Source organism: Thamnophis elegans, chromosome 2 (genome assembly GCF_009769535.1).
Source record: "Thamnophis elegans isolate rThaEle1 chromosome 2, rThaEle1.pri, whole genome shotgun sequence".
Taxonomy (NCBI): domain Eukaryota; kingdom Metazoa; phylum Chordata; class Lepidosauria; order Squamata; family Colubridae; genus Thamnophis; species Thamnophis elegans.
In genome coordinates this window covers 122,470,153-122,493,211 of record NC_045542.1, presented here as the reverse complement: position 1 = coordinate 122,493,211, position 23,059 = coordinate 122,470,153, and the positions used below count along the sequence as shown (strand labels likewise).

The 23,059-nt window shown below is 37.1% G+C and overlaps 1 protein-coding gene across 4 annotated transcripts; it reads left to right on the top strand.

Moving 5' to 3' along the window:
- Positions 1-1,206: 1,206 nt before the first annotated feature.
- On the top strand, positions 1,207-22,846 carry IRAK2 (interleukin 1 receptor associated kinase 2). 4 transcript variants are annotated; one of them, XM_032211250.1, is made up of 14 exons: positions 1,209-1,896; positions 2,065-2,283; positions 4,954-5,133; positions 6,172-6,336; positions 7,441-7,550; positions 11,874-12,044; positions 13,174-13,220; positions 16,279-16,393; positions 17,586-17,695; positions 18,731-18,926; positions 19,478-19,540; positions 20,340-20,540; positions 20,709-21,162; positions 22,274-22,846. In XM_032211250.1, the coding sequence occupies exons 2-14, from the start codon at positions 2,091-2,093 to the stop codon at positions 22,384-22,386; spliced, it is 2,118 nt and encodes a 705-aa protein (XP_032067141.1). In that variant the 5' UTR covers positions 1,209-1,896; positions 2,065-2,090; the 3' UTR covers positions 22,387-22,846. The 4 variants fall into 4 exon arrangements, with proteins under 4 accessions (XP_032067142.1, XP_032067141.1, XP_032067139.1 ...); XM_032211248.1 differs by having other exon boundaries at positions 1,209-1,940; XM_032211251.1 differs by lacking the exon at positions 19,478-19,540 and having other exon boundaries at positions 1,207-1,940.
- The last annotated feature ends 213 nt before the right edge of the window (positions 22,847-23,059 follow it).

Sequence of the window (23,059 nt, the reverse complement as noted above, 5' to 3'; positions counted from 1 at the left end):
TAGCCACTGAGCCACTGCGTCCTTCGCAGCAGAATTTAGGTTGACACAATTTCCTCTTGGAGGAAGGAACAGCTCGTTCCCTTTTTTTTGTCCACCACTAGCGTTAAGATCTTACATCTGAAAAGTTTTTGCCTGCCATAGACAGAATCGAGTGGTGCAATATCCTTGTTGTGAACATAGCAGGGCTACAAAAATTTGCATAGGTAGTTGTCAACCATCAATGTTTAAACTTAACCCTAATCCATGGAGGGGAAAGGAAGCATGACACACAATAAGCAGATGTGGTTGATCAATGTGCAAAACTAACTGATATAAGAGCCAAAGCCTCATTAAAATACACGTAGGTGAGCTCTAAATCTGTCTTGTGATATTTCTCCATCTGAAAATTCTTGGTCTGTTCTGAGCTGGGTCAATGAGTACAGGACGCCTTCTTGAAGTGGAGGTAGAATTTATTCCACAGCTATGCAAACGCTCAGCAGTTGAAGGTGGCCACATTTTGAAAAGCAAGGTTTGGAAATATTGATAGACAAATTCAGGGTTTGTTAGTACAGAATGCAAATATAATTTGCTTGGATGAAGGGCTGAGCTGAGTCTGGTGAGAAGGAAGTGCCATTTCCTCAACCTTTGGAGTGAGATAATCTTCATGCTTGTTGTGTGAGTTGGCTATGGGCCCAGATCTCTTTTAGTGTTTACGTAAAGGATTTTGGTATCTTAAGGGGCTTTTGCGTTTTGTTTTGTCTCAGCTTATTTCCTTGTGTAAGAGGCTCTTAATAAATTTCAGCCTAAGTATCAATATGGTCTGAAAAACGTTTAAGGATCTTTTTGTCTTTTTAAAAAATTGTTTATTTTGTCAAACGTGTACAAGATAAATGGTATAAGTATAAATATGGACATGAACAAAGGAAATGAATATAAATAAATGTGGACAGTAGGACAGGGGCAGTAGGCACGCTGGTGCGTTTATGCACAGCCCCTTTATGGACCTCTTAGGAATGGGGTAAGGTCCATGGTAGACAGTTTAAGGTTGAAGCTGTGGGGGTTTGAGGATGTAACAATAGAGTCAGGTAGAGCATTCCAGGCATTGACCACTGTTACTGAAGTTGTATTTGCTGCAAAGAAGTTTGGAGCGGTTTACTTTGAGTTTGTATCTGTTGTTTCCCGTGTATTATTGAGGTTGAAGCTGAAGTAGTCATTGGCAGGTAGGATGTTGTAGCAGTCTTACTGGTTTAAGTTTCACTGTTAGCTCCAGGGATAGCTCAGATCAATCTGTGGCCTAGCTAGCAACAATGTCCTAGAGGCTGTCACCTTCTCACACCTCTATTTGTATAATTCAAAGAATTAGCTCCTTGGACGTCTATTAAAAAGAAACCTGGAGTGACTCATCCTTACTGCCCTTGTTTCTCTATTATCCAAGTGGCATGTAAGTGATGTTCAAGGCAGGGAGAATTTTATTTAGAAATGTTAGGCGCCGGCCTTTTTCCTGGGGCCAAAAATAGCCCTTTGCTCGGATCTACTAAAAACAAATATTGTACGGTCCTTTCCTGTAAGCGAAGCGTCCGTCTCCCGTCCCCACAAAATTCTGGCCGCCCGAAAGTGTTTACCCCTGCCCGCTGCGCTGCCTCCTTTCCTTTCAGGGCCTCGTTCCTTTCCCCCCAGAAGTGACCTAGAAACGGGGCGATCGAGGCTTCCCTTGACGTTTTGAAATGCCCCACTTTGTTAAAAGTCAAAGGCTCTCACGATCCGCGGCGATCAGGTACAGCCCCGGAGAGACAGAGCGCGAAAAAACCCCGCGTTGCGTCATGTGTAGAAATTGACGTCAGGAAGGGTGGAACCCGGGGAGCTCGGGGTGGAGCCGAGTCCCTTCAGACAACAGGTCTGAAAGCCGAGCTCCGCGCGGTGAGCAGAGAAGCAGCACCTCGTCCTAGGACGCCGCTCTCGGGGTGCGGCAAGTTAGGGAAAGCGGGCTCGACTTTTTTAACCTGCCGCCCTGAAAGGAAGGCGAGCCCGGCGCTGTTGCGGGGCCTCGCTCTCCAGGAAGAAAATTCACCTTCTCTTTCTCATTAGGACATCTGGACGGGCAGCTCCTGCGAATGGCTAAAGGTAAAGAGACGGGAATTCCCAAGCCTGTGACGCAAGTGGAGAGCGAAATGGCTCAGCCGCCGTCCTGTTCCTTGGAAGGGTCCAGCCCCCCGTCTCCTTACCTCCACAATTTGCCCTCCTGGGTGCTGGAGGACTTTTGCCAGAAGATGGATTGCCTCAACGAGTACGACTGGATGCGCTTTGGTGAGAAAACCGAGTGGGTGGGAGAGAAGGGAGAGGATGTTGCTGTTTGGGTCTTCTGCTTCGGCAGCTGAATGAAGGTGAATGAATAGAATTAGAATTCTTTATTGGCTAAGTGTACTTGGAGAAACAAGGAATTTGGCTTCGGTGCTGAAGCTCACAATGTACATAAAAGCTATAAGTGATAAATCATGATCATAGTCATCATAAAAATACATTCAACCCTAAATCATAAGACACAACACTTAGCGGTAGTCTTAGGATACTAAATAAGCAATCAACATAAATAATACTAGTAAACTAAATAAAACAATATAAATCATAAAGATACAAGTAACAAAGTCATAGTCATAAATAGAAAAGGAGATAGGTACCATAATAGGAAATATGATAATAATAATAGTAATACAATAATACACTTAGTAAATAATTTGACAGTGTTGTGGGAATTAGTTGTTTAACAAAGTGATGGCATGGGGGGAAACTGTTCTTGTGTCTAGTTGTTCTGATGAATACACAAAACACACACACATACACACACACACACTTTAAAACCTCACAAAAGTATATTATACTATATTGTATATATTTGCTCTAATGAACTGAAATGTTAGAACTTGCAAATTCTGGCAGTGTGCCTACCCACCCACCCCCACTGCCAGAAAGAATTTAAACTGTATTGGTAAAATAATGATATAATCTCTTAAAGTTTTAGAAATCTACTAAAATAAATGTCCCTGGGCATTTCTCAAGAACATATGGCATCTATGTGAAAGATTGGAATCATTTTGGAGCTGCATTTCTTATTTCTGCTTCTGTTCTGTTTTGTAATAAAAGAACTATCTCTTTTTTAAAATGGAGATGATGAAATGATGATGATGAAAATTAATCTCATCTGTCAATGGAAGTGCCTTAACAGTAAAATGATTTTGATTCCTTTAAGAGGCTTTGGTAGTTTTAACAAAAGACATTTCCTGTAAAAGTTATTCACTTATTGTGATCTGTCCTTATTGCTTAACCTGTCTGATAAAATGCTTTTTGTTAGAGCTGTGCCTCTTCTTCATTATCTTGAAATAAAAAAGAGCTTAGTGAAAATGTGATCTTTATGTCTCCATCTGTATGTTCTGGCTATGAGGGTCCTCTTGGAATCTTTGGGTGTAAATTGTTCTTTTGATTTTCCCACTTTTTTAAAAATTAACAGAGGTATTTCAAGAAATACGTCATACATAAGAAAGCCTGTGTAATCATTGGCTTTTTAGTTCACAAACAATTATGAATCAAGATGTATGAATTGCTGGATTGCATTCTTGAAGAATGAGGGATTAATAGTCTGCTGTGGAGTGATTTCCCATCAATGAGGAGAGGGGCAGCTCTTCTGTGTATGGTATTGCTTGTACAGGGGAAAAATACCTCTTAAAGATATTTCTACCCCCACACTTATGCATGTTGAATTCCAATGTGTAAGCAGTTACTTTCCTGATCACTTATGGGAAGAATTACCTCTAGATAAACAGCAGAATTTGATAGTTACTTGCATAATAGGAATAAAATTTACCTATTTCTTTCAATACTCACTGGTGGGGCAAGACATATGACTGGATAGCTGGTCATTTGATGCACCACTGATGTTCATAAATGATAGCAGAAAAAAATGAGGAAATGTAGAAAATACTTCCCAACCTTTTGACAAAGCTGTTGTGATCACAAAATGCCATTAAAAAAAATGAATGCAGTGCTGCACTTGAGGTCCACCCATGAAAAAGCTTTTCTCTCTTCCAAGTTCTAGGGCATGCACAATTTATATCTTTTTCATAGAACAATAAAATAGGCTGTTATATGGGCAATCAAGCGACTTGCAGAGAACTTTGGCCAAACGCTGTTTCCTTATAGTTGCCAGTCATCTGCTAAAAACACAAGGAACTGTGGTGAGACCTCCCTAGCCACTACTACCTATAACCATTCTGTTACACAATATTTAGAATAATGTTAGTCAGAAGTAGGATAATTTATACATTCCCAAATTATATAATCCTCCAGTTCCCACCAATTTTAGCCAGCATTACCAGAATTCAGGGAAGATGGATATTCAAGTCCTACAAAATCTGAATAGCTGCATGATTCTTTTCTAGATACCCATAGCATTAGCTGGCAACTGTCCTCTTGCATAGCTTAAAGCACTATTATTCTGTTTTGTGTTGTATCTTCTGAATTGTTAAGGTGCAGATCTGTGTCATCATGCAGACAACATTGGTAATTGAATAAGGTAAAAATAAATTCAGATACGTAAGCTATGCTATATGAAACTTTTCAATCTAAGGAGCATCACTAAATCCAAAGTAGATCTTAGGGCTTGAGAATGTAGAACATTATCACAGTCAAAACTATTCTCTGTGATCATAGTATTGAGGAACTTGATCCATGTCAGATGCTGTTAAGCTACACATCTCAGATTTCCTCATGATCTGCCATCCTGGTTTGAATTGAGATTTGTAGTACAGCAACATCTGAAGAGGTTCCCCACGCACCATTCAATAATATAAAGCTCTGGATTAAATTCTGAGGTAAAACCATGAGAATTTTCATGCCTTTCAGATTCAACAAGTTCAATTGGATGGTAAATACGTGTGAAAGGAAAGTGGCCTGTTAATCAAAATTGTCTGGTTTTGCTTTCAGCATCTCATGTGATAACTGACCAGACTGAGCTGAGAAAAATCAAATGCATGGAAAAAGCAGGAATTAGTATAACAAGAGAACTGATGTGGTGGTGGGGAGTGCGGCTTGCGACGGTCCAACAATTGTTGGAACTTCTGCAGGAATTGGAGTTTTACAGAGCAGCACAAGTGATTTCAGATTGTAAGTACCATCTGTCTTTTCTTGAGCTCGGTAAGTGAAAATATGCAAAGAGCAGAAAAAATCATAAGTACAAAGCTTAAATAAGGACATCAGATGAGGTTTATACTAGTTTATACTAACATATTTCTGGTTGTTTCTGCGTCATCCATATACCTTTGATACCTTGCCTTTTGTTCTTTAACCTTCGCATTTCTCCACTGCATTACAGACTGGCAGATTCCAGTAGTATGAAATTTTATTCTACTGCATTGTTTTCAATAAAAGGCTGAACAGGAACGTTGAAGAAAAGATGGGAATTTCTGAAATATAATAGCATCATATAATAGCATGAGGTCACTGAATTCCTGTTATTTGCTTCAGAGAATTCAGATATTTATCTCAATGCAGCTTATACTCATTGTAGAAGATGGGTGTTCATTTGCACCCAATGCCCCACCCAGAAACAAATGAAATACAGGTAGTCCTCAACTTATGACCACAATTGATTTTGTTAAGTGAGTTTTGCCCCCCTTTACTACAACTTTTTTGCTACATTTGTTAAATGAATCACAGCACTTGTTAAGTTAGTAACATGGTTGTTAAATGAATCTGGTTTCCCCACTGACTTTGCTTGTCAGAAAGTTTCAAAAGGGGATCACATGACTTCAGGATATTGCAACCATCATAAATGTGAGTCAGTTGTCAAGCATCTGAATGTAAATCACATGACCATGCTGCAATGGTCATAAGTGTAAAAATGGTCATAAGTCGTTTTTTTCAGTGCCGTTGTATCTTGAACAAACTGTTGTAAGTCAAGGACTACCTGTATAACTGAAAAATTTAAAAGTTTATTATAGAGAAGGAATAGATTTTGAAATCTACATATTGTTATAGATTGTTCTTCGTCAAGAACAATCACTTGTATCTGTACAAGTGTAAATTCAAGTATTTTGAGCAGAAAACCCCTCTGAATTGAATTTACAGGTCTCGATATCCTACTGTTCTGGCTCTACATGTGTACAATTAGGAATTCTCTACCAATGTATTTTATATTTACAGGGAAGTCACAAAATCATGATTCTGCCAGGACTCTTTTGAAGTCCCCTGAACAGGAGAAGGACTTGGCACATGAAAATGGGAAGGAAAATAAAGAGAAAATAGGAAATGGGATGGAAGTATCATCATCATTGCCATACTTGACACAGATGCATAAAAGACAGAATGGTATGGGTCAAAAAGCATTTAGATTTTTTTAAATCCTTAAGTTTTGTTTAGTTAACGAAGGGAAGAAGCTGCCAGCCACTGCTGATTGTGCACATGCAACATCTTATTTCTTAAATGTGCTATCAAATGCAATACTTTGTTTTCTTGATTCATTCAAAGCAAATTAAACTCTTTTCCACACTAGAGGTTGATAGATGTCGGGCTCATCTTGCATAACCATCATCACACAAATTCATCTGTTTCCTAGGGTGCAGAAGAGTGATTAGACTCATGCATCACATCACCCTATGACTAATTCCACATAATTTGTTGAACTATTCATAATGGCCTGGCTTATGCATCATACTAAGCAGTGAGTCACACTTAGGGAAATTTTCCTCATATTGGTATATGATAAATATATTGAATTTCAATTCCCATAAATTCTAGCCTGACATGCTGTCTTTGGATTTATTTATTGATTTATTTTATTTGTTTGCTGCCGATCTTGCCATAAGATAAGGTGGCTTACAACATTAAATGGATAATTGAAATTTGAACTCCATACATCTGAAAAGCTCCAGGATGAGTGGATCTGCTTTCTGGCACAAAGAAGTAAAGTCACCATTGAGTTGAATTCAATCTCTAAGGTCTATGTAAAGAGATCCACATAGTTTTCTTTACAATAGTCTAAACATGATTTTGCTATTTCTCTCTTCCAGGATGTTTCATCAAATTCACAGTATAGTATACGGGCCAGAATTACTTAGTAGCCTCCTGTCTAAAAAGTAACTAGATGTAGTCTTGCATAGCTTTGTCAAGATCAGCCACAATTGACTAGCGTCTGCAACTCAATTTTAAAATGCTAGAACATGGATGTCAAACTCACGCCGTCATGTTGTCGTCACATGATGTAGCGTGACTTTCCCTCTCTTCACTAAACCCAGGTGGGCATGGCAGCGCGTGATGCATCAACTGCCCGTGGTTGACACCCCTGTGCTAGAGGATTTTTGACTGTTTTAATTTTTACTGAGTACAGATATTTGAAATGAAACAAATCTTCCTCACCTCTGACTCCAAAACTGCAGAAGTAGCCTCTAATGTATTTCATTTTATTACTTTCAGATCCTCTTTTAAAAGTAGATTCAGACGTGCCTCCTTTATCTCTACCGCCAACTTCCATGGACCTTCCACATTCTTTACATTCAAATTTCTCAGATTTCTCAAATGGAAAGGTAAAGACCAGGAAAACTTACTCTATTTTAAACTTTTTTCTATGGGTCATATTTATTGCATTTAACTAAAATACTCCGCAGTCAGTAAAATATATTACTTAAGCATATTGATAGTAAAACATATTAAACTAATAAGATATTAATTGTTTAAACAATTTTTATTTGTTTTTGAATAAGGACAAACAAACATAAATAATAAAAAAAACCCATCTTCCATTACAAATTGTAGAAAGTGTGTCAGTTGGTTACAGTATTTCCATGCATCTCTTCTATAGTCACCACCTGCTTTTCATATCAAATCACATATTTTAAATTCACCTATATTCATGTATATCACAATTATTATATCTCGACCTTAATTTGACTATAATTGTTTTTACGTCCTTTTATATATAATATTCAAAATCTAGAATAAGATTATATAACATTCCATTAAATCAACCTAAGTTCATCCAATCACAATACATCTTTATCATATTCTAGATAAGCTTTTAAACCTCCTCTCATAATCTCCATGTGTTGTTTATATAAAATTTTATATTATCAAACTAATATATCTATATGAATTGTTATCATTATTAATCATTATTTAACTATAGCTATTGTCGCTTCATTTTATACATACTAGTAGTAAACTAAATTTAGCTTAATTTTTATTATAAATTTTCATTGCATCAACCTGTATCCCTCCAGCAATAGTATGGTCTTATATCTCTTGCCATTTGTAACATTAATGTTCTAGTTACTTTCTTAATAAATCTTGTATAAACCTCCCTTGGCAACATGCTGTTCCTTTCGTATCTCACAAAAGCTTGAAACCCAACATCTGCTCCCTCCATTAGCTTATCTTTGGTTATCGCTAGTGCTTCTATCAAGATTTCTCTCCTTATATCCATCAATTTTTGTCTCTTTTCTTCTTCTATGCTTTGAAGTCTGGGGTAGTTCCAATCCATCTATCTCCCCTTTCCATATTCTGCCCTTGTCATTACCAACCACGCTCACTTTGTTGTCAGTATCCAGTTTTCTTATCTCTTTGCTGATTTTTTTCTTCCAACTTTTGAACTCTGTCTCCACTTTCTTCATTTGATTGATTTATTGATTGATTGATTACATTTATATGCCGCCCTTTTCCCCGAAGGCTCGCGGAGGATAGGTGTTACGTGGGTGAACCGAGGTGCACCCACAATCGCTCACGCGGCTGCATTCTGGACAAGCTGAAGTCTCCGAATGCTCTTCAAGGGCTGCCCCATGTAGAGCACGTTGCAGTAGTCCAGTCTAGAGGTTACAAGGGCACGAGTGACTGTTGTGAGGGCCTCCCGGTTCAGGTAGGGACGCAACTGGTGCACCTGGCGAACCTGGGCAAATGCCCCCCTGGTCACAGCCGACAAGTGGTGTTCGAAAGTCAGCTGTGGGTCCAGGAGGACTCCCAAATTGCGAACCCTGTCTGAGGGGCGTACTGTTTGACCCCCCAGCCTGAGAGATGGAAAACTCCCCAATTAGTGGGAGGGAAACACACCAGCCACTCGGTCTTATCCGGATTGAGTGCAAGCTTGTTATCCCCCATCCAGACCCTAACAGCCTCAAGGCACTGGCACATCATGTCAACCGCTTCACTGAGTTGGCACGGGGCGGACAGATACAACTGTGTATCGTCCGCATACTGATAAACATCCTCAGTAAACATCCTCAGTTTCTCCATCAGATGGTTCTGTTTTATATTCCATATTCTCCAATCTCTTCTCAATTCGCTCTGTCACAACTAATAGATTTTGAATTTCAAACATAATCATTTGCAATGTTACAATTTCTTTTTCCTGCTCAGCCATTCTTTCAATTTTGCAGACATTGCCACTATAGATTTCAAGGCTATTTTAATCAACTTCAAACAGGTTCCTTTATTATCTTTCAAGTCAAAATGTTGTCTTCCCTTCAATAGCTAGTGATAGAACTTCCAAAAGCCACCTGTATAAACAACTTGTGCTCTTCCTACTATCACTGTCAATAAACAAACTGAAAGAACTTGAATCTCAAGTGATCAAAGAGAAAGAAGAAAAAACAATGTATCCAGCCTCCAACCTCTAAGTGGCAGTGTAACTGCTTTTCCTCCTGTTGTTACAACCCTCTTTATAATGCTTCTTATTTTCTTCTTTATATTCCAAGCTTAAGAAAGAAAAAACTCTTAAATGGAGATCAAAAACAATCCAATCAATCAAATCAAGCATTATAAAAAAAAGGAGAATTTTAATCCATAGGTATAAGCGAATGTGAAAAAAGAAGAAAGAATTAATCCATTCAGTTTAAAAAATAGGGAGCCCCTGCAAAAGTTCCATCCGTGAAAAAAAATTAGAAACTGGATAACACACTAAGTTCAATGCAGATCAATCTCACCGCCTACAGTCTTCTGTCTTCAATCTTAACTTAACTTAATTTTTTTCCTTGGGTAGTCTCTTCCTCTAATAATAAATTTTCCTCACCAATTCGACACACTTTTTCTTTCCGCTTTCTTCTCGTTCCGGAGCTGTCCCAACTTCAGCAGCTTCATTAGCTGCGTTTCTGTTGCCGGAAAAAAAAGGCTATTTCCTGGATCTTTCAGGGACTTTGCGGTGTCCCTGAGATCAGCAGGAGGTGCCCTTCTCAATCACCGTCTCTGCGGGACGGTTTAGGTCCAAATGGACCGTCCAGCAGCAGAAATTCGACTGCGATGTCAGAACACCAAGATCGTATGTCATGCTGTCGTGACGTCAGCTCTCTTCCAATAAGATATTAATTTGAAATATACAGTAAGGGTTTTAAAAACTCTATTATCGGTATTATCAGCTATATTTTTATCAGTAAAAATAATTCTATGCATAGTTAGCAACTATCTCTGTAAACTCTTTTGTTCAAATAAGAGAAATGTTTCATTAGAGATGACTTGTTTGAAAAGGTTATTATGCAAGAGGCAAAGTAAAGCATAACAGTTAAGATGTTGTCGTTTAAGGCAGCTGTCAAAACAAAATCCTGGATCCCAGCTTTTTTCAAAAGAAGCTAAGCAACAATATAACACCCCTTCCAAAAACTTGCAGTTCAGCTAAATTATCCTTTATTTGAGGCAGTAAATCCTACAAACATCTTGGATTCGAATCTGGTATTAAAATGCAATTAATAAATTAAATACTTATAAATTTGACACTTGTACACTAAACTAAGCCAATTATTGCCCAGTCTAATGTTATGAAAAACTATCCATATATTCAAGGTTGAATATATTTATCCCATTCCAGGAAGTAGCATCCAAATATGCTGCATTCATATGATATATGAAACAATGCATATTAGTACCTGGCAGTTAAAATAGAAAAAAGACCAAAGAAGGTATAAGAAAATATAAATAAGAAAGTATTATATTAGTTTTTAGTAACATTCCATGTCATATCTTCAAACTTCTAAGATTTTATATCACAAAAAAAACACCACCCAACTTTCAAAATAAGGTGGCAACAAAACTGAGTATACCCAGTCAAAATAAAAATTAAGCTTCTACAGTGGTTAAAATGGCCATGAAACCTGCTCCCCTAAACCACCTGGAAGACATTGCAAATGTAGAGAATTATAACGAAGAACCTATTCTATTGATTCCCTAACATAATTGATACCACTAATCAAATCAAATTGAAATGTACACTTTTAGATAGGCAATTCTAGTGGTAACCAGAATTACCGTATTTTTGGAGTATAAGACGCACCAGAGTATAAGACTCACCAAGGATTTGAAAAGGCAAATAAAAAAAGTTATTGCACTTCCCAAAAACAGCCCGTTTTTTTCCCCAAAAGAAGGCATGAATAGCCTCTAGGAAGCTTGCAGAGTGCTCCTGCAGGGGAGGGGGCAAAAATGAGCAAAAAACAGCCCATTTTTTGCAAAAACGGGCCCGTTTTTCATTAAAAAACGGGCATGGATAGCCTTTAGGAAGCTTATAGAGTGTTTCTGGGGGCTGGGGGTAAAATTGAGCAAAAAACGGGCCGTTGTTTGCTCATTTCTGCCCTCCCCAGCCCCAGGAGCTCTCCAAAAGCTTCCCAGAGGCAATACATGGCCATTTTAGTGAAGGGGCGTGGTTTCAGGAGGCAAAATATGCTGTATTCAGTGTATAAGATGCACCCAGATTTTCAGCCTCTTTTTTGAGGGGGAAAAAGGTACGTCTTATACTCCAAAAAATATGGTAGGTGTAGTTATTTTGGAATGACACCCTGTGATGTGGCTTGAAAGTAATTTTTCTGATGTTTACCAAAATATCAGTCATATCTTTTCTCTTAAATGTATAACTCTATAGTTCTTCCATTCCTCAGGAGAAAGCTTCTCCTAATCGTGACACTGCAAGCCTTTTGTGGATGCCAAGGGAAGTAGAAATTGTCACCAGCGGCTTCAATGAAAAAAACCGAATTAGTGAAGGCCTCTTTGCTACTACTTACAGAGGTCAGAGAGATAATGCTCACTATGTTGTTAAAAAACTAAAAGAGGTAGGTGTCTGTCTTCATTTATTTCATGAATTGAACAAAATTAGAAAGGCATGTGCAAAGCTGGTTAACTTTAGAGGGAGGTCTCTATATAGCTATATTGGATTCCTGGCACTGCCATTCCCATCCCTAGCACTGTGTTTTTGAAAGAAGACTCTTGGCGGTTATCTCCACCACTTTAGTGGAGAAGAGCCGAGGTGTTGCAGTGGTTAGAGTGCAGTACTGCAGGCTACTTCAACTAACTGCTAGCTGCAATTCTGCAGTTCAAATCTCACCGGCTCAAGGTTGACTCAGCCTTCCATCCTCCCGAGGTGGGAAAATGAGGACCCAGATTGTAAGGGGAAACAGGCTGACTCTGTAAACTGCTTAGAGAGGGCTGTAAAAGCACTATGAAGCAGTATATAAGTGCTATTGCTATATAGAAATGGTCTGCAATAATTTCAAAGGGCATCTTTTGTTTATAAGTATTAAACCCAGACTGGCTTATCAGAGCCAAATCGAGCAAGAGAGAACAAATTCAAAAATCCAGATCCTCTGTTATTGTTAGGAGTTGAGATACATAATTTTGGATTATTATAATGGGGTTAATTTTATTGAGTTAGAACCAAATAGCATTAAATGTTGAACCTATTTATGTTGATGAGAGAAAGATGTGAAAGTCTTGTCACTTTTGAGTCATCTTTTCTACAAAGCTGTATACATTACTTATACAAATGTAATACAATATAAATACAGATTTCAATTAACCTCCCAGTTAAATCAGTAAATCAGCCTGGTTTAAAATAGTAGAATTTAAAAAACAAGCAAAAAATGACTTCCCTTTTAAAATTGTAGTGTTGAAAATACAGATATAATAATACAATGTGATTTCATTCTATACCGATATATATATAGTGTTAGTGAAATGCAATGTATGAGCATGTTGGCAGAGAACTCTTGGATCTTGAATTACTGATGAAATTGGTTGCAGCAGAATAAACATACTAGCCTCTCCTTCTCCAATTCCGATTGTCACTTCGAGTTTAATAGATTCAAACAAGTTATAGAAAATGGCTAGTATATACTGTATATAATAATATATGTAAGTATGAACTTACTGTTCCGAAAAATAATAGAATTCTCTTTATTCCAGAATGAGGCCCAAGTATTTTTTCGTACAGAAGTGCAAATCTGCTTTCGGTAAGTAGCTAGACAACATTTTAGTGGGGAAAAGCAGCAGATGACAATGTTAGTTTACCTTGTGAACCAGACTTATTCAGGATAGCGACATGGATGGTATAAAAATTTAATAAATAAATGAAATAAACAGACGTACATTTCAAAGGTCAGTTATAAGTCCATGTCTTCAGCACCATGACAACTTTGAACAGTTGCTGAATAAATGGGTGTTATGTGAGGATTGTATGTGTGTGTCTTTTAGTCTGTCAATGTTTTTACATTTTATTTTTGCTATTTTAGCTTTAATAAGAAAATTGTTCTCTTTGAGAAACGTTTGAGCTCGGGTGGGCATTGTAACAATCTCATTCATTTTTTCTTTTCTAGTTCAGTCTAGTAAAATAAACCTTTTATCTTCAAAAAGTATTAATTTAGGATTTGCATCAGAGAGGCCCAGAATATGGGTGGCTTGCATTACAAATGACCTCAAAAAAATGATTTTAGACACAGAAAAATAAACACATAATTTCCTTAGTTACATTTTACCTTTTTCCAGAGTCAAGCTCACCCACCGGGAATTTCTTGAGCCTAAATTCAAGCTCTTGAAATTTTCTGGTTCCTGTGACTAAGCCTGTTAAATATGTATATTGCATAATAATAATTATTCTTCAAATTTACCAGGGAGAATTGCCTGGAATCCTTGTGAAATGCAGCTCCGTTACTGGAAAAGGAAAATAGATCTCCCTTTAATTAACTGGCTATGTAGGAGTAGAAAATTGCTAGAAACAATACAATTTCTTTTTTGTATAACGTGCAGTAAATAAGTTAATATAAGTAGCAAAGCAATGAAAGGAGAACAAATGAAATAAGAAATGAGTTTTCTTTCTTAAAGCTACAGTAACAAAATATAGTCAATAAAAGATATAAATAACTTCCACAACAGAAGCACTTCCTGATGAAAATTACTTCACCCTGAAGAATTAGGAAGTGAATGTTTAATCCAGGGAAGATTTCTTAATTTAGTTGTGGATTTATAATGGAATGTCTAACAGACTCTGATAACATGTAGGAGGGAACAAAGACTGTTACAGAGGAAAGGAGAGCTATTACAGAAGAGAATTTGAGTCTAGGAAGTGAGGGAACACAAGAGACTCAGGCTAATTCTGCTTTAAACCATCTTAAGGTTTAAGTTGATCTGGAGAAGTACTGTGGCAGGCTGGCTAGATTCTGTTACAACACTCAACTTTTTATTTCTATTGTTTAAATCAGAGGTATGGGCAAAGCTGAGTAAAAAAAATCAAGATGGCAGCCTTCACTGCAATTGAAGCCATGCTTTTTGTTTATATGTATAACATGTACAATACATGAGAGAAGGGACAGGATCAGCTATCATCTTGACTCTCTTAACCATTCCCCTCCACCTGCAGAATCCCTGGGTTAAAATAAAATTTAAAAAGTTCTCATTAAATAGTGTTAACAGTGAAAAAAGCTAAATATGTTTAGCCTAACCAAAAAAGCAACAATAAAAATCTCTATGAGAACCATGAACATCTATAGAATGAATTCAGTTATTGGATTTATCAATAAAGGGGACCACATAGGAACATAATGCATCATCTAATGTTTTAGAGCACAAAGTCTTTTAAAAACCAATAAACTCATAGCAGGAATCCATTCCTTAAAATTACAATACTTTTTTCCCAGTATCATAGGCTTATCCTCTTTATGGTGCCCCAAGACCGATAGCCAAAGTTCTCCATAAGGAGACCGTTCCATACTTTAGGGATATAATTCAATATTGTATTTGTCATGGTATGAAATACAAATATATTACATTAATAAAAACATATAACTATTAGAAATGAAGAGCTACTTTAATTTCCTTTTACATCTTTCTTCAGTGGCTGGGGGAGAATTTACAAAGGAAAGCTTATTCCCCCCCCAAATTATAAATATTAAATGCCTTCAACTATTTCAGAAACTAGTATCTTATTACTAAAACTACAGTATATGCTATTTTAATTATTATTATGCCACGCCTACCAAGCCATGCCCACAGAACCGGTAGTAAAAAAAATGAATTTCACTGCTGCTTTACACTATATTGTTTAAAGTTCAATATCATGTCTTAGTTTTATATCTGTAATATATTTATTGCTGACCTCTATATTTCTTTTGTCTTAAAGCCTATGTATATATATGCATTGCTACTCTTTATAGACCTATACTCCTTTTGTAAGCACAACAGACCCTCTGTAGTTGAAGTAATGATGCCTGTATTAGGAGTGCCAGCAGCCCTGGCAAAAAGTTTCTCTCTCACTGTAGGCTAACAAGTCCGTCCTACAGGGGAGATGAATAGTTGTCTGCTGCATCTATTCATCTCCGTCCCCTGCCTTTTATCTCCAGAGCTAGGATGAGGCTTCGCTAACAGCTATGGCTCTTCCTTCCCAAGGATCAGCCGACGGATTTCCACTGCTTTCCTCTCCTCTGCCTTCTGCACATCAGGCACTGGACCCAGCTGTTCCTCCTCTTCCTCACCAGCCACCTCCAGACCTGGGAGTTGTTGACTCTCCATTTGAGGGCTTACAGCTGGCCCAAACTCCGCCTCTGTCTCTCTCTTTCTCTGCCAGCTCCATTCCCTATTCCCCCTCGGTACCCTCAAGTTGCCTTGATGCTGACCCTGACTCCCATGCCTCCTCCTCATGTGATTCGCTTGTTGGAGGGGCTGGCGGCCAATAATAGGGTTTGATCTCCGTGTTATCTTTTTTTGTTTCAATTTTCTATTCTTGTTCTATCAAAATCATTGCTTATTTTTTGCCTTTTATGCCTGTTTGCTTCTAGATAGGCTTTGTAGCTCTTCTCCTCTTTTGACCCTCAGCTCCATCTGAAGGAAAGGGTCGGAGGAACCTTTCCCTCAAACAAGGTCTTGTGAGATTTTGGATTTGTGTGTCTTATGTTTCTTAGATCTTGTTGTATTGGGTATGTTATAATGTTTGAATTCTTGGGAAATGTCCTATGGGATTGTGATGGGATATATAATTGCAATAAGTGGATAAATACAATTTCTTCAAATGCCTTTTAGATGTTGCCATCCTAATATTCTACAGTTGTTGGGTTTCTGTGTAGAAAGTGGGCTTCACTCCTTGATTTATCCCTACATGGAAAATGGATCATTACTGGACAGGCTACAATGTCAGGTAAGCAACAGCATGCATTTTTGCGAACATTTTTGCGTACAGTGATAACCCAGTGGATACTGTAGGATTGAAAATCTGGTTGTGTTTAGGCAGTAGGCTGTGCTTGATCATTTATTTTATTTTATTTATTTATGATGAAATTTATTTGCTAGTCATCTTGTTTCAAAGCAACTCTGGGTAGCATTCAAAATTTTAAAAAAATTAAAATAATCAAATATAAATAGAGCCAATAAAATCACAATACAAGCAGAATACAATTATTGACATACAATGGAGAAGGAGGCAGCCCAATTCACAGGGAATGGGGAGGTGGGTTTAGCTCTTACTTAATCAACCAGCTGCAGTTTGAAACAGTTGACCATATGATCCTGTTACGTATTGCTCTTTGGCTTACTTAGTTATCGGAATTCAGAATGACTGTTAATAACAGGTGGTCCTTGCTTAACAACCACTCTTTCAGTGACTGAACTTAAAATGGTACCTATGACTGGTCCCCAAATGTTTGGCTGTTGCAATGACCCCACAGCCATGTGATTACTTTTTCTGACCTTCAATACCAGCTTCTGTTGCAGTATGTTTAGCTGTTGCTATGCAGCAGGGGTGTCAAACTCAAGGCCTGTGGGCCAAATCCAGCCCACGGGGTGCTTAGATCTGGCCTGTGGGATCTCCCTGGAAACAGCAAAGGACAGTGACGTGCAGCCCTCCTCCGCTCTGTTTTTGGGTGTGATGGCCTCCTGCAGCTCTCTGCCAGTGAAAATGGAGCTCAATTTTCGCTGGCAGAAGACTGCAGGACATCGAACTGGCCATGCCCCCTGCCCCCGCCAAGGTAAAACACAACCCTGATGTGGTCCTTAATGAATTCAAGTTTGACACTCCTACTATACAGTTAGGGTTTTTTGGGGAGGGTGCTCCTAGGAGCACAACATATTCCATATTCTGTAATTCTATTTTGGAAGGAAGTATAGGTGCTTTTCCAGAGCTTGGTGTCCCCCAAATAGACTGAACTACAATTTCCATCTCCAATCCTCATGGAAATGATGGTATTGCAATCCAATACAGTATCAGGTTCAAGAGGCTGAAATATGTGGCAGTAGAGCAGTACGTGAAAACTATTCCCAATGTGTTATTCATTTTGTGTCATTCATTGCAAAACACTCATGTTTTTAAAGATCCATTGTTCTTTCTGTTGTAGGATAGTTCTGAAGCATTATCATGGGAGAAACGCACCAGCATATCTTTGGGATTAATTAAAGCCATTCAACATTTACATCAGTTTGGAATTATTCATGGAAATATAAAAAGGTGGGAATGTGCATTTAAAATAGCATTTACTTCTTTATGCATCCTATTATATATTACTTAATGAACTACTTAAACTTCTATCTGATTAAAAATGTTGTGTTTTCATAAGAAAGGAGTATAGCTAAACAACATCAGCTCAGTGCTGGATCCTCCCTAGCAACTTTGTCTTCAATAAATTTTAAGTAACACAGGATGTAACTGACTCATAAAGTACTTCCTCCTACATAGATGTACCCTCACACATGCATACACATAGACACAGACACACACACAGCTGGCTTGGCTTTCATGACTAAAAAAGGGGAAATAAAAACACCCCTTCAGTACTTCAAGGCAAACTTAAATTTAGAAGTAATACAATGTGTCAGACAAATCCTTAAGAGTCACAAAATTAGTTAATTAAAAATGTACTGTAATCATTTCTTACCTGCTGAATCTACAGTGCACATCTGCAGCTGCCCCCTCAGCTGATTTTGGCTTTCTTTCCCTTGTCATAAGTAGGGCAGAACAACTAGAAGAGAGTACTTGAAGGGAAAAATTAGAATGCACCCTCTGTTCTTTTATTCATTTATTCTGCCTAATACATTGCCTAATTATTTTATCGCCAGATGTATAGAGTTGCCTTCAGGGAGAGGGGAAACATACAAGTTTCATAATTTTTTTTAAAAAATATGAATACTTATTATCTTAAGAAAGTCATTTGTTTTCCTAATTAAGAAATTGTCATGTAAATAAAATATTGTTGGCTGATAATGGCATAATTTATATTTTACAGTACCTTCTTCACGTTACACTTTATTAGAATTCAAATGCATGTAGTATTAATGACATGAATTAACTGCCATTTCTTATAGTTTTAAAACCAGGTTTTGGTCTCACGTTTGTTTAACTGATGTTTATCAGATAATAATGGTGTTTTGATAATAATGCTGTTTATCAGTTAATAATGCTGTTTAGGGTTAATTTCTAATTCACATTCAAAGATCAATGTTGTAACTAATCTTTTATTTGTATTTTTATCTCCTATACAAACAGTTCCAATGTTTTGCTGGATGCAAACTTTGTACCACAACTTGGACATTCTGGTCTTAGACTGCATCCTGTGGAAAAGAAATCGGAATATACTGTGATAAAAACCAAGGTCTTGAAAGCTTCACTAGCTTACTTCCCAGAAGATTTTGTCAGGCATGGGCAGCTAACTGAAAAAGTGGATATATTTGCTTGTGGAATTGTAAGTTTTTGTTCTTCATGAATAATCTTACATACTTCTCATGCCAAGAATTGGACATGTTTTCCTTTATTTAAGCATGATAACTTACTTTCAGTGCATAAATTAGTAAAATGTCAAGATGTTATTTCATAAAATTATGCTTGGAGATTGAAAATTTATAAATAAGCTCATTTTTCCATTCCAAGGACATTGGTAAGCACCATTTGTGCTATGTTGTGTCTTGGTGTCTTAAGGGAAAAAAGGGTTTTGGATTGTAAGACTAGGGAAGACTTCTGCCTAAGACTGAAGAGAGAAGCTGCCCATTAGCATAGGCAATAGTGATCTCTATAGGCTTGGTTTGTTTTATTTATATATATATATATATATATATATATATATATATATATATTTGTGTGTGTGTGTGTGTGTGTGTGTGTGTATGTATGTATGTATGTATGTATGTATATATATATATATATATATACATATATATATATATATATATATATATATATATATATATATATATATATATATATATATGTAAAGTCTAATTGTAATCATTTTTCTAGGTTTTAGCAGAAATACTGACTGGCATGAAAGCAGTAGATGAAAGAAGAAATCCTATTTTTCTGGTATGTAAAAAATTTATTTTGGAAGATTTAATCATTTGAAGAAAGACCCTGAGAGTGAGCAGTTAGAGCCAAGGTGGCGCAGTGGTTAAATGCAGCACTGCAGGCTACTGCTAGATCAGCAGGTCAGCGGTTCAAATCTCACCGGCTCAGGGTTGACTCAGCCTTCCATCCTTCCGAGGTGGGTAAAATGAGGACCCAGATTGTTGGGGGCAATATGCTGACTCTCTGTAAACCGCTTAGAGAGGCCTGAAAGGCCTATGAAGCGGTATATAAGTCTACTGCTATTGCTATAATAAAAAGTTCTCAAACTGGAGAATGTAGTTTTTGAATCATTGTTATTTTATGCAGTTCACTTGTTCCACGTCTATATGAGAAGGTGCATGGGGTTCCTTCCTGTTCCCTTCCCTCCCCGCCCCCAAATAAGCAGATGTTGCTGGGGGAATGAGAAAAAAACAGGATTGCAAGAGTAGCTGAGCATCTGTCATAGAATGTTTAAAAATTACCATAGCAGCAGCCTGGCAATATTGAAGCAGCCACAACTTCCCAAAATTCCATTCCTCAGAGTCATGGATTTGGGCCACATTCTATAATTTAGCTCCTTTGAGGTACCTTTGCTCAAAAATTGTTGCCCTATAATACACCATTTTGCCCTGTTAAAATTTGAGGAACTATTTAGTAATATGTAGAAAACAGAATTATTACTTTCAATTTCATTATGTAAGTGAACAAAAAACAGAAGAATTCTTTAAAGGACAGAGAAATAATATCATCCGCATTCTTCCAACTCTTTCTTTAACAGAAAGATGCTTTGCTTGAAGAACTCAGAATGGCAAAAGAATTGTCTTGTATTAAGGAGAAAAACTTTGAAAATCTTGCTGCCATACAAATATGTTACAAATATCAAGATAAGCAAACTGTTTGTTTGCCAGAAACAGTTTCTTTATGCTTGGCCACTTCTGTCTGCATTTGCCTGCGGAAAAAGAATGCAAACACAAAAGAGGTAAATATAATCAGCTTGTTAGTGGAGATGCTCTTACTATGTAGTGCCTTTATTTTCTTTATTTTATTGGATTTAAGAGTAAGTAAACTCTTAAGTAAAAATAGGGAAATTGTTTTATTTCAATGAGGAAAATAGAAACAATCTATTTAACATTCTTGTCAAAAACAGGTGAATGAAATGATAGAAATTGCAGATCATCAAACAAGATCTCAGGACATGTCAGAAAGCAGAAATCTTGGACTCCTCACCAATATTCCAGAAGAAACCAACGATGAACCAGCTAGTCCCTTCAATGTTGATTTCTATGGTCATAACCACCAGGCCTCTGCCAATTCTGGATCTCTAAACTGTGTCACTACATTACCACCTTGCATAAAAGTTTTGCCTCCTGAAACATATTCTGAGCAGATTTTGCGGGAACCTTGTGAGTCAGATGAATCCTGTAACTTTTCATGGGATACTGGAGAACATGCTTCCTGCTGTGCACCCCCCGAACACAATCTGGAGCCAGAAAATCTTTCTTTCACTAAACCTGTGATGTTCACAGCAAAAAATACAGACTCTGACAGAAAAACAAATCAACAGCAGAGAAAAAATGATGGCGCTGCTTGTTCCTCCCAAGGTAAAAGATAATATTTAAATATTTTCTTGAGATTGATAGAAATTAATAATGTCAAAGGTTCTGTGGAAAGTTTGATACAGCATCACAGAAATAACAATGACATACAACAGTTACTCCTCAGGCCCAAGTGAGGAGAGATTGAAACAATGCCTGAAGTCAGCAGTAAATCAGAAAGGGTAAACAAGGTGAAGTAAATCAAATTACAGTACTGTTTTCTGGGAAAATATTCACTCCAATATATATTTATTCTTGTGCTGATTGGATAGCACTCATATTTAAAAACCTACATGGTGCTGGAAGCTCATATGCCAGATATAGTAAAGAATGTATTTTACCAATTTGGCTAGTTTGTCAGCTGCATGCTTGTTTGTCAGATGATCCTTGCACCGGTGACCTCTAGATTAAATTTTGGAAGTAGTTGGAAATACTGGAGTATGCCTGATAGAGTTTTGATTAAGCTGTCTGTACAAAACATATACTGCTAATTCTATTAACTGTTTAGCTAATTGGTTGGTTTCCAGGTCCGTTCATTGGGATTATATTCTTTCTCTCCTATAAATTGAGAGATTTGACTCATTTTCTGTCTACACTAGTAATCCAACAGGTCAGGTTGAATTAAGAGAAAGAGACTAGAGTAAAGTCACTCAAGTCAATTTCCATAGCTGAAAGTAACTTAACTTAGGTCTCACCAGTCCTAATTTTGATTTTACTATTCTAAGTAGTATGACTCCCAAATGCTCAGGATTTGCACCTACATAGTCCATAAGATTTCTGTGGAGTCTTTGATTTGGTGGTTTGTTTCCCTGGTGATACTCAAGCACCAGAATTCTTCTCAAAGAGGGTTCCCTTTGCTTTTTTCAGGATTTGGCTTTCAAAAGCAAACCAGAAGTCTTGGACTGCTCTTTTGTGACAACTTTTGGATTCTTTTAACTGTTATGTTTGCATTTTTTTAAAATCTTTTTCTTTACATGGTATTTAGCTTTCTGATTAATTGTTTATTTGTTTTAGACGTTGTGTTGAAATGCATTCCATTAAAGTTCTCAATGAAATGGAGACAAAACTTGTATATTAATTATTTTGATCACTGATATTACTTTCTCTTTTATTTCAGCTTTAATGAAAGAAATAAAAATAAATGATAAAAAGAAGCAGCTAATGGAAAAAATAACATTATATGATGAAAATAAGATAAACAGTTATGACCTTTTTGAATCTTCAATATAAATATATTTCTATCAGTTATGACTTCAGAAGATGGAGCATTTCTTCACCAGCAAAATGCATTTCTTAATGTACTGTTATACTTATATATACAAGAAAGCTATACTGATGTTACATAATAAAAAAGCATTCCTTTTCAAATCCATTTATATATGGATTTCTCTTATTTTCCTGTTCTGGTTGAAATTATTTTGTTGAATCCAGCAAAAATAAGCTGAAGCTTATTTTGCAAAAATAAGCAAAAAAAAGATATAAAAGAGTAGCATTCTTCAATTGCAACTGATTACTAGTTGGTATATTCTCTGAAAACAAATGTATTTTTCTTATTTTGTACATGGCATTGAATTAGATAATCTCCCTACAATTTGCCTATAACTTGTGACTCAAAACCTGGGGTATATATATGTCAGTGACATGCGCTGAGGTTTATGGCTGGTGAGGCAAAAAGAAAGAAAGCGGCTTTTGGCCGCCCTGCCGCTATGTCAGACATAGCGGCAGGGCGGCTTTTGGTCACTTTCAAGAAAGCTTTCTTGAAGAGGACATGTAGGAGGACACTTTTTGAGGGAGGACAGAACTTACAAAAGAAGGACTGTCCTCCCTAAAGGAGGATGATTGGTCACCTTAATCATTTAGAACAATCAAGCACACCACCACCAAGCCTACCACCATGATTTCA

Bases quoted from the DNA above. Each gene is read 5' to 3' on its own strand.
- IRAK2 (XM_032211250.1), top strand. From the start codon at position 2,091: ATGGCTAAAGGTAAAGAGACGGGAATTCCCAAGCCTGTGACGCAAGTG. The intron at 5,134-6,171 runs GTAAGTACCATC...TTATATTTACAG, and splicing joins AGCACAAGTGATTTCAGATT to GGAAGTCACAAAATCATGAT. The intron at 6,337-7,440 runs GTATGGGTCAAA...TATTACTTTCAG, and splicing joins GATGCATAAAAGACAGAATG to ATCCTCTTTTAAAAGTAGAT.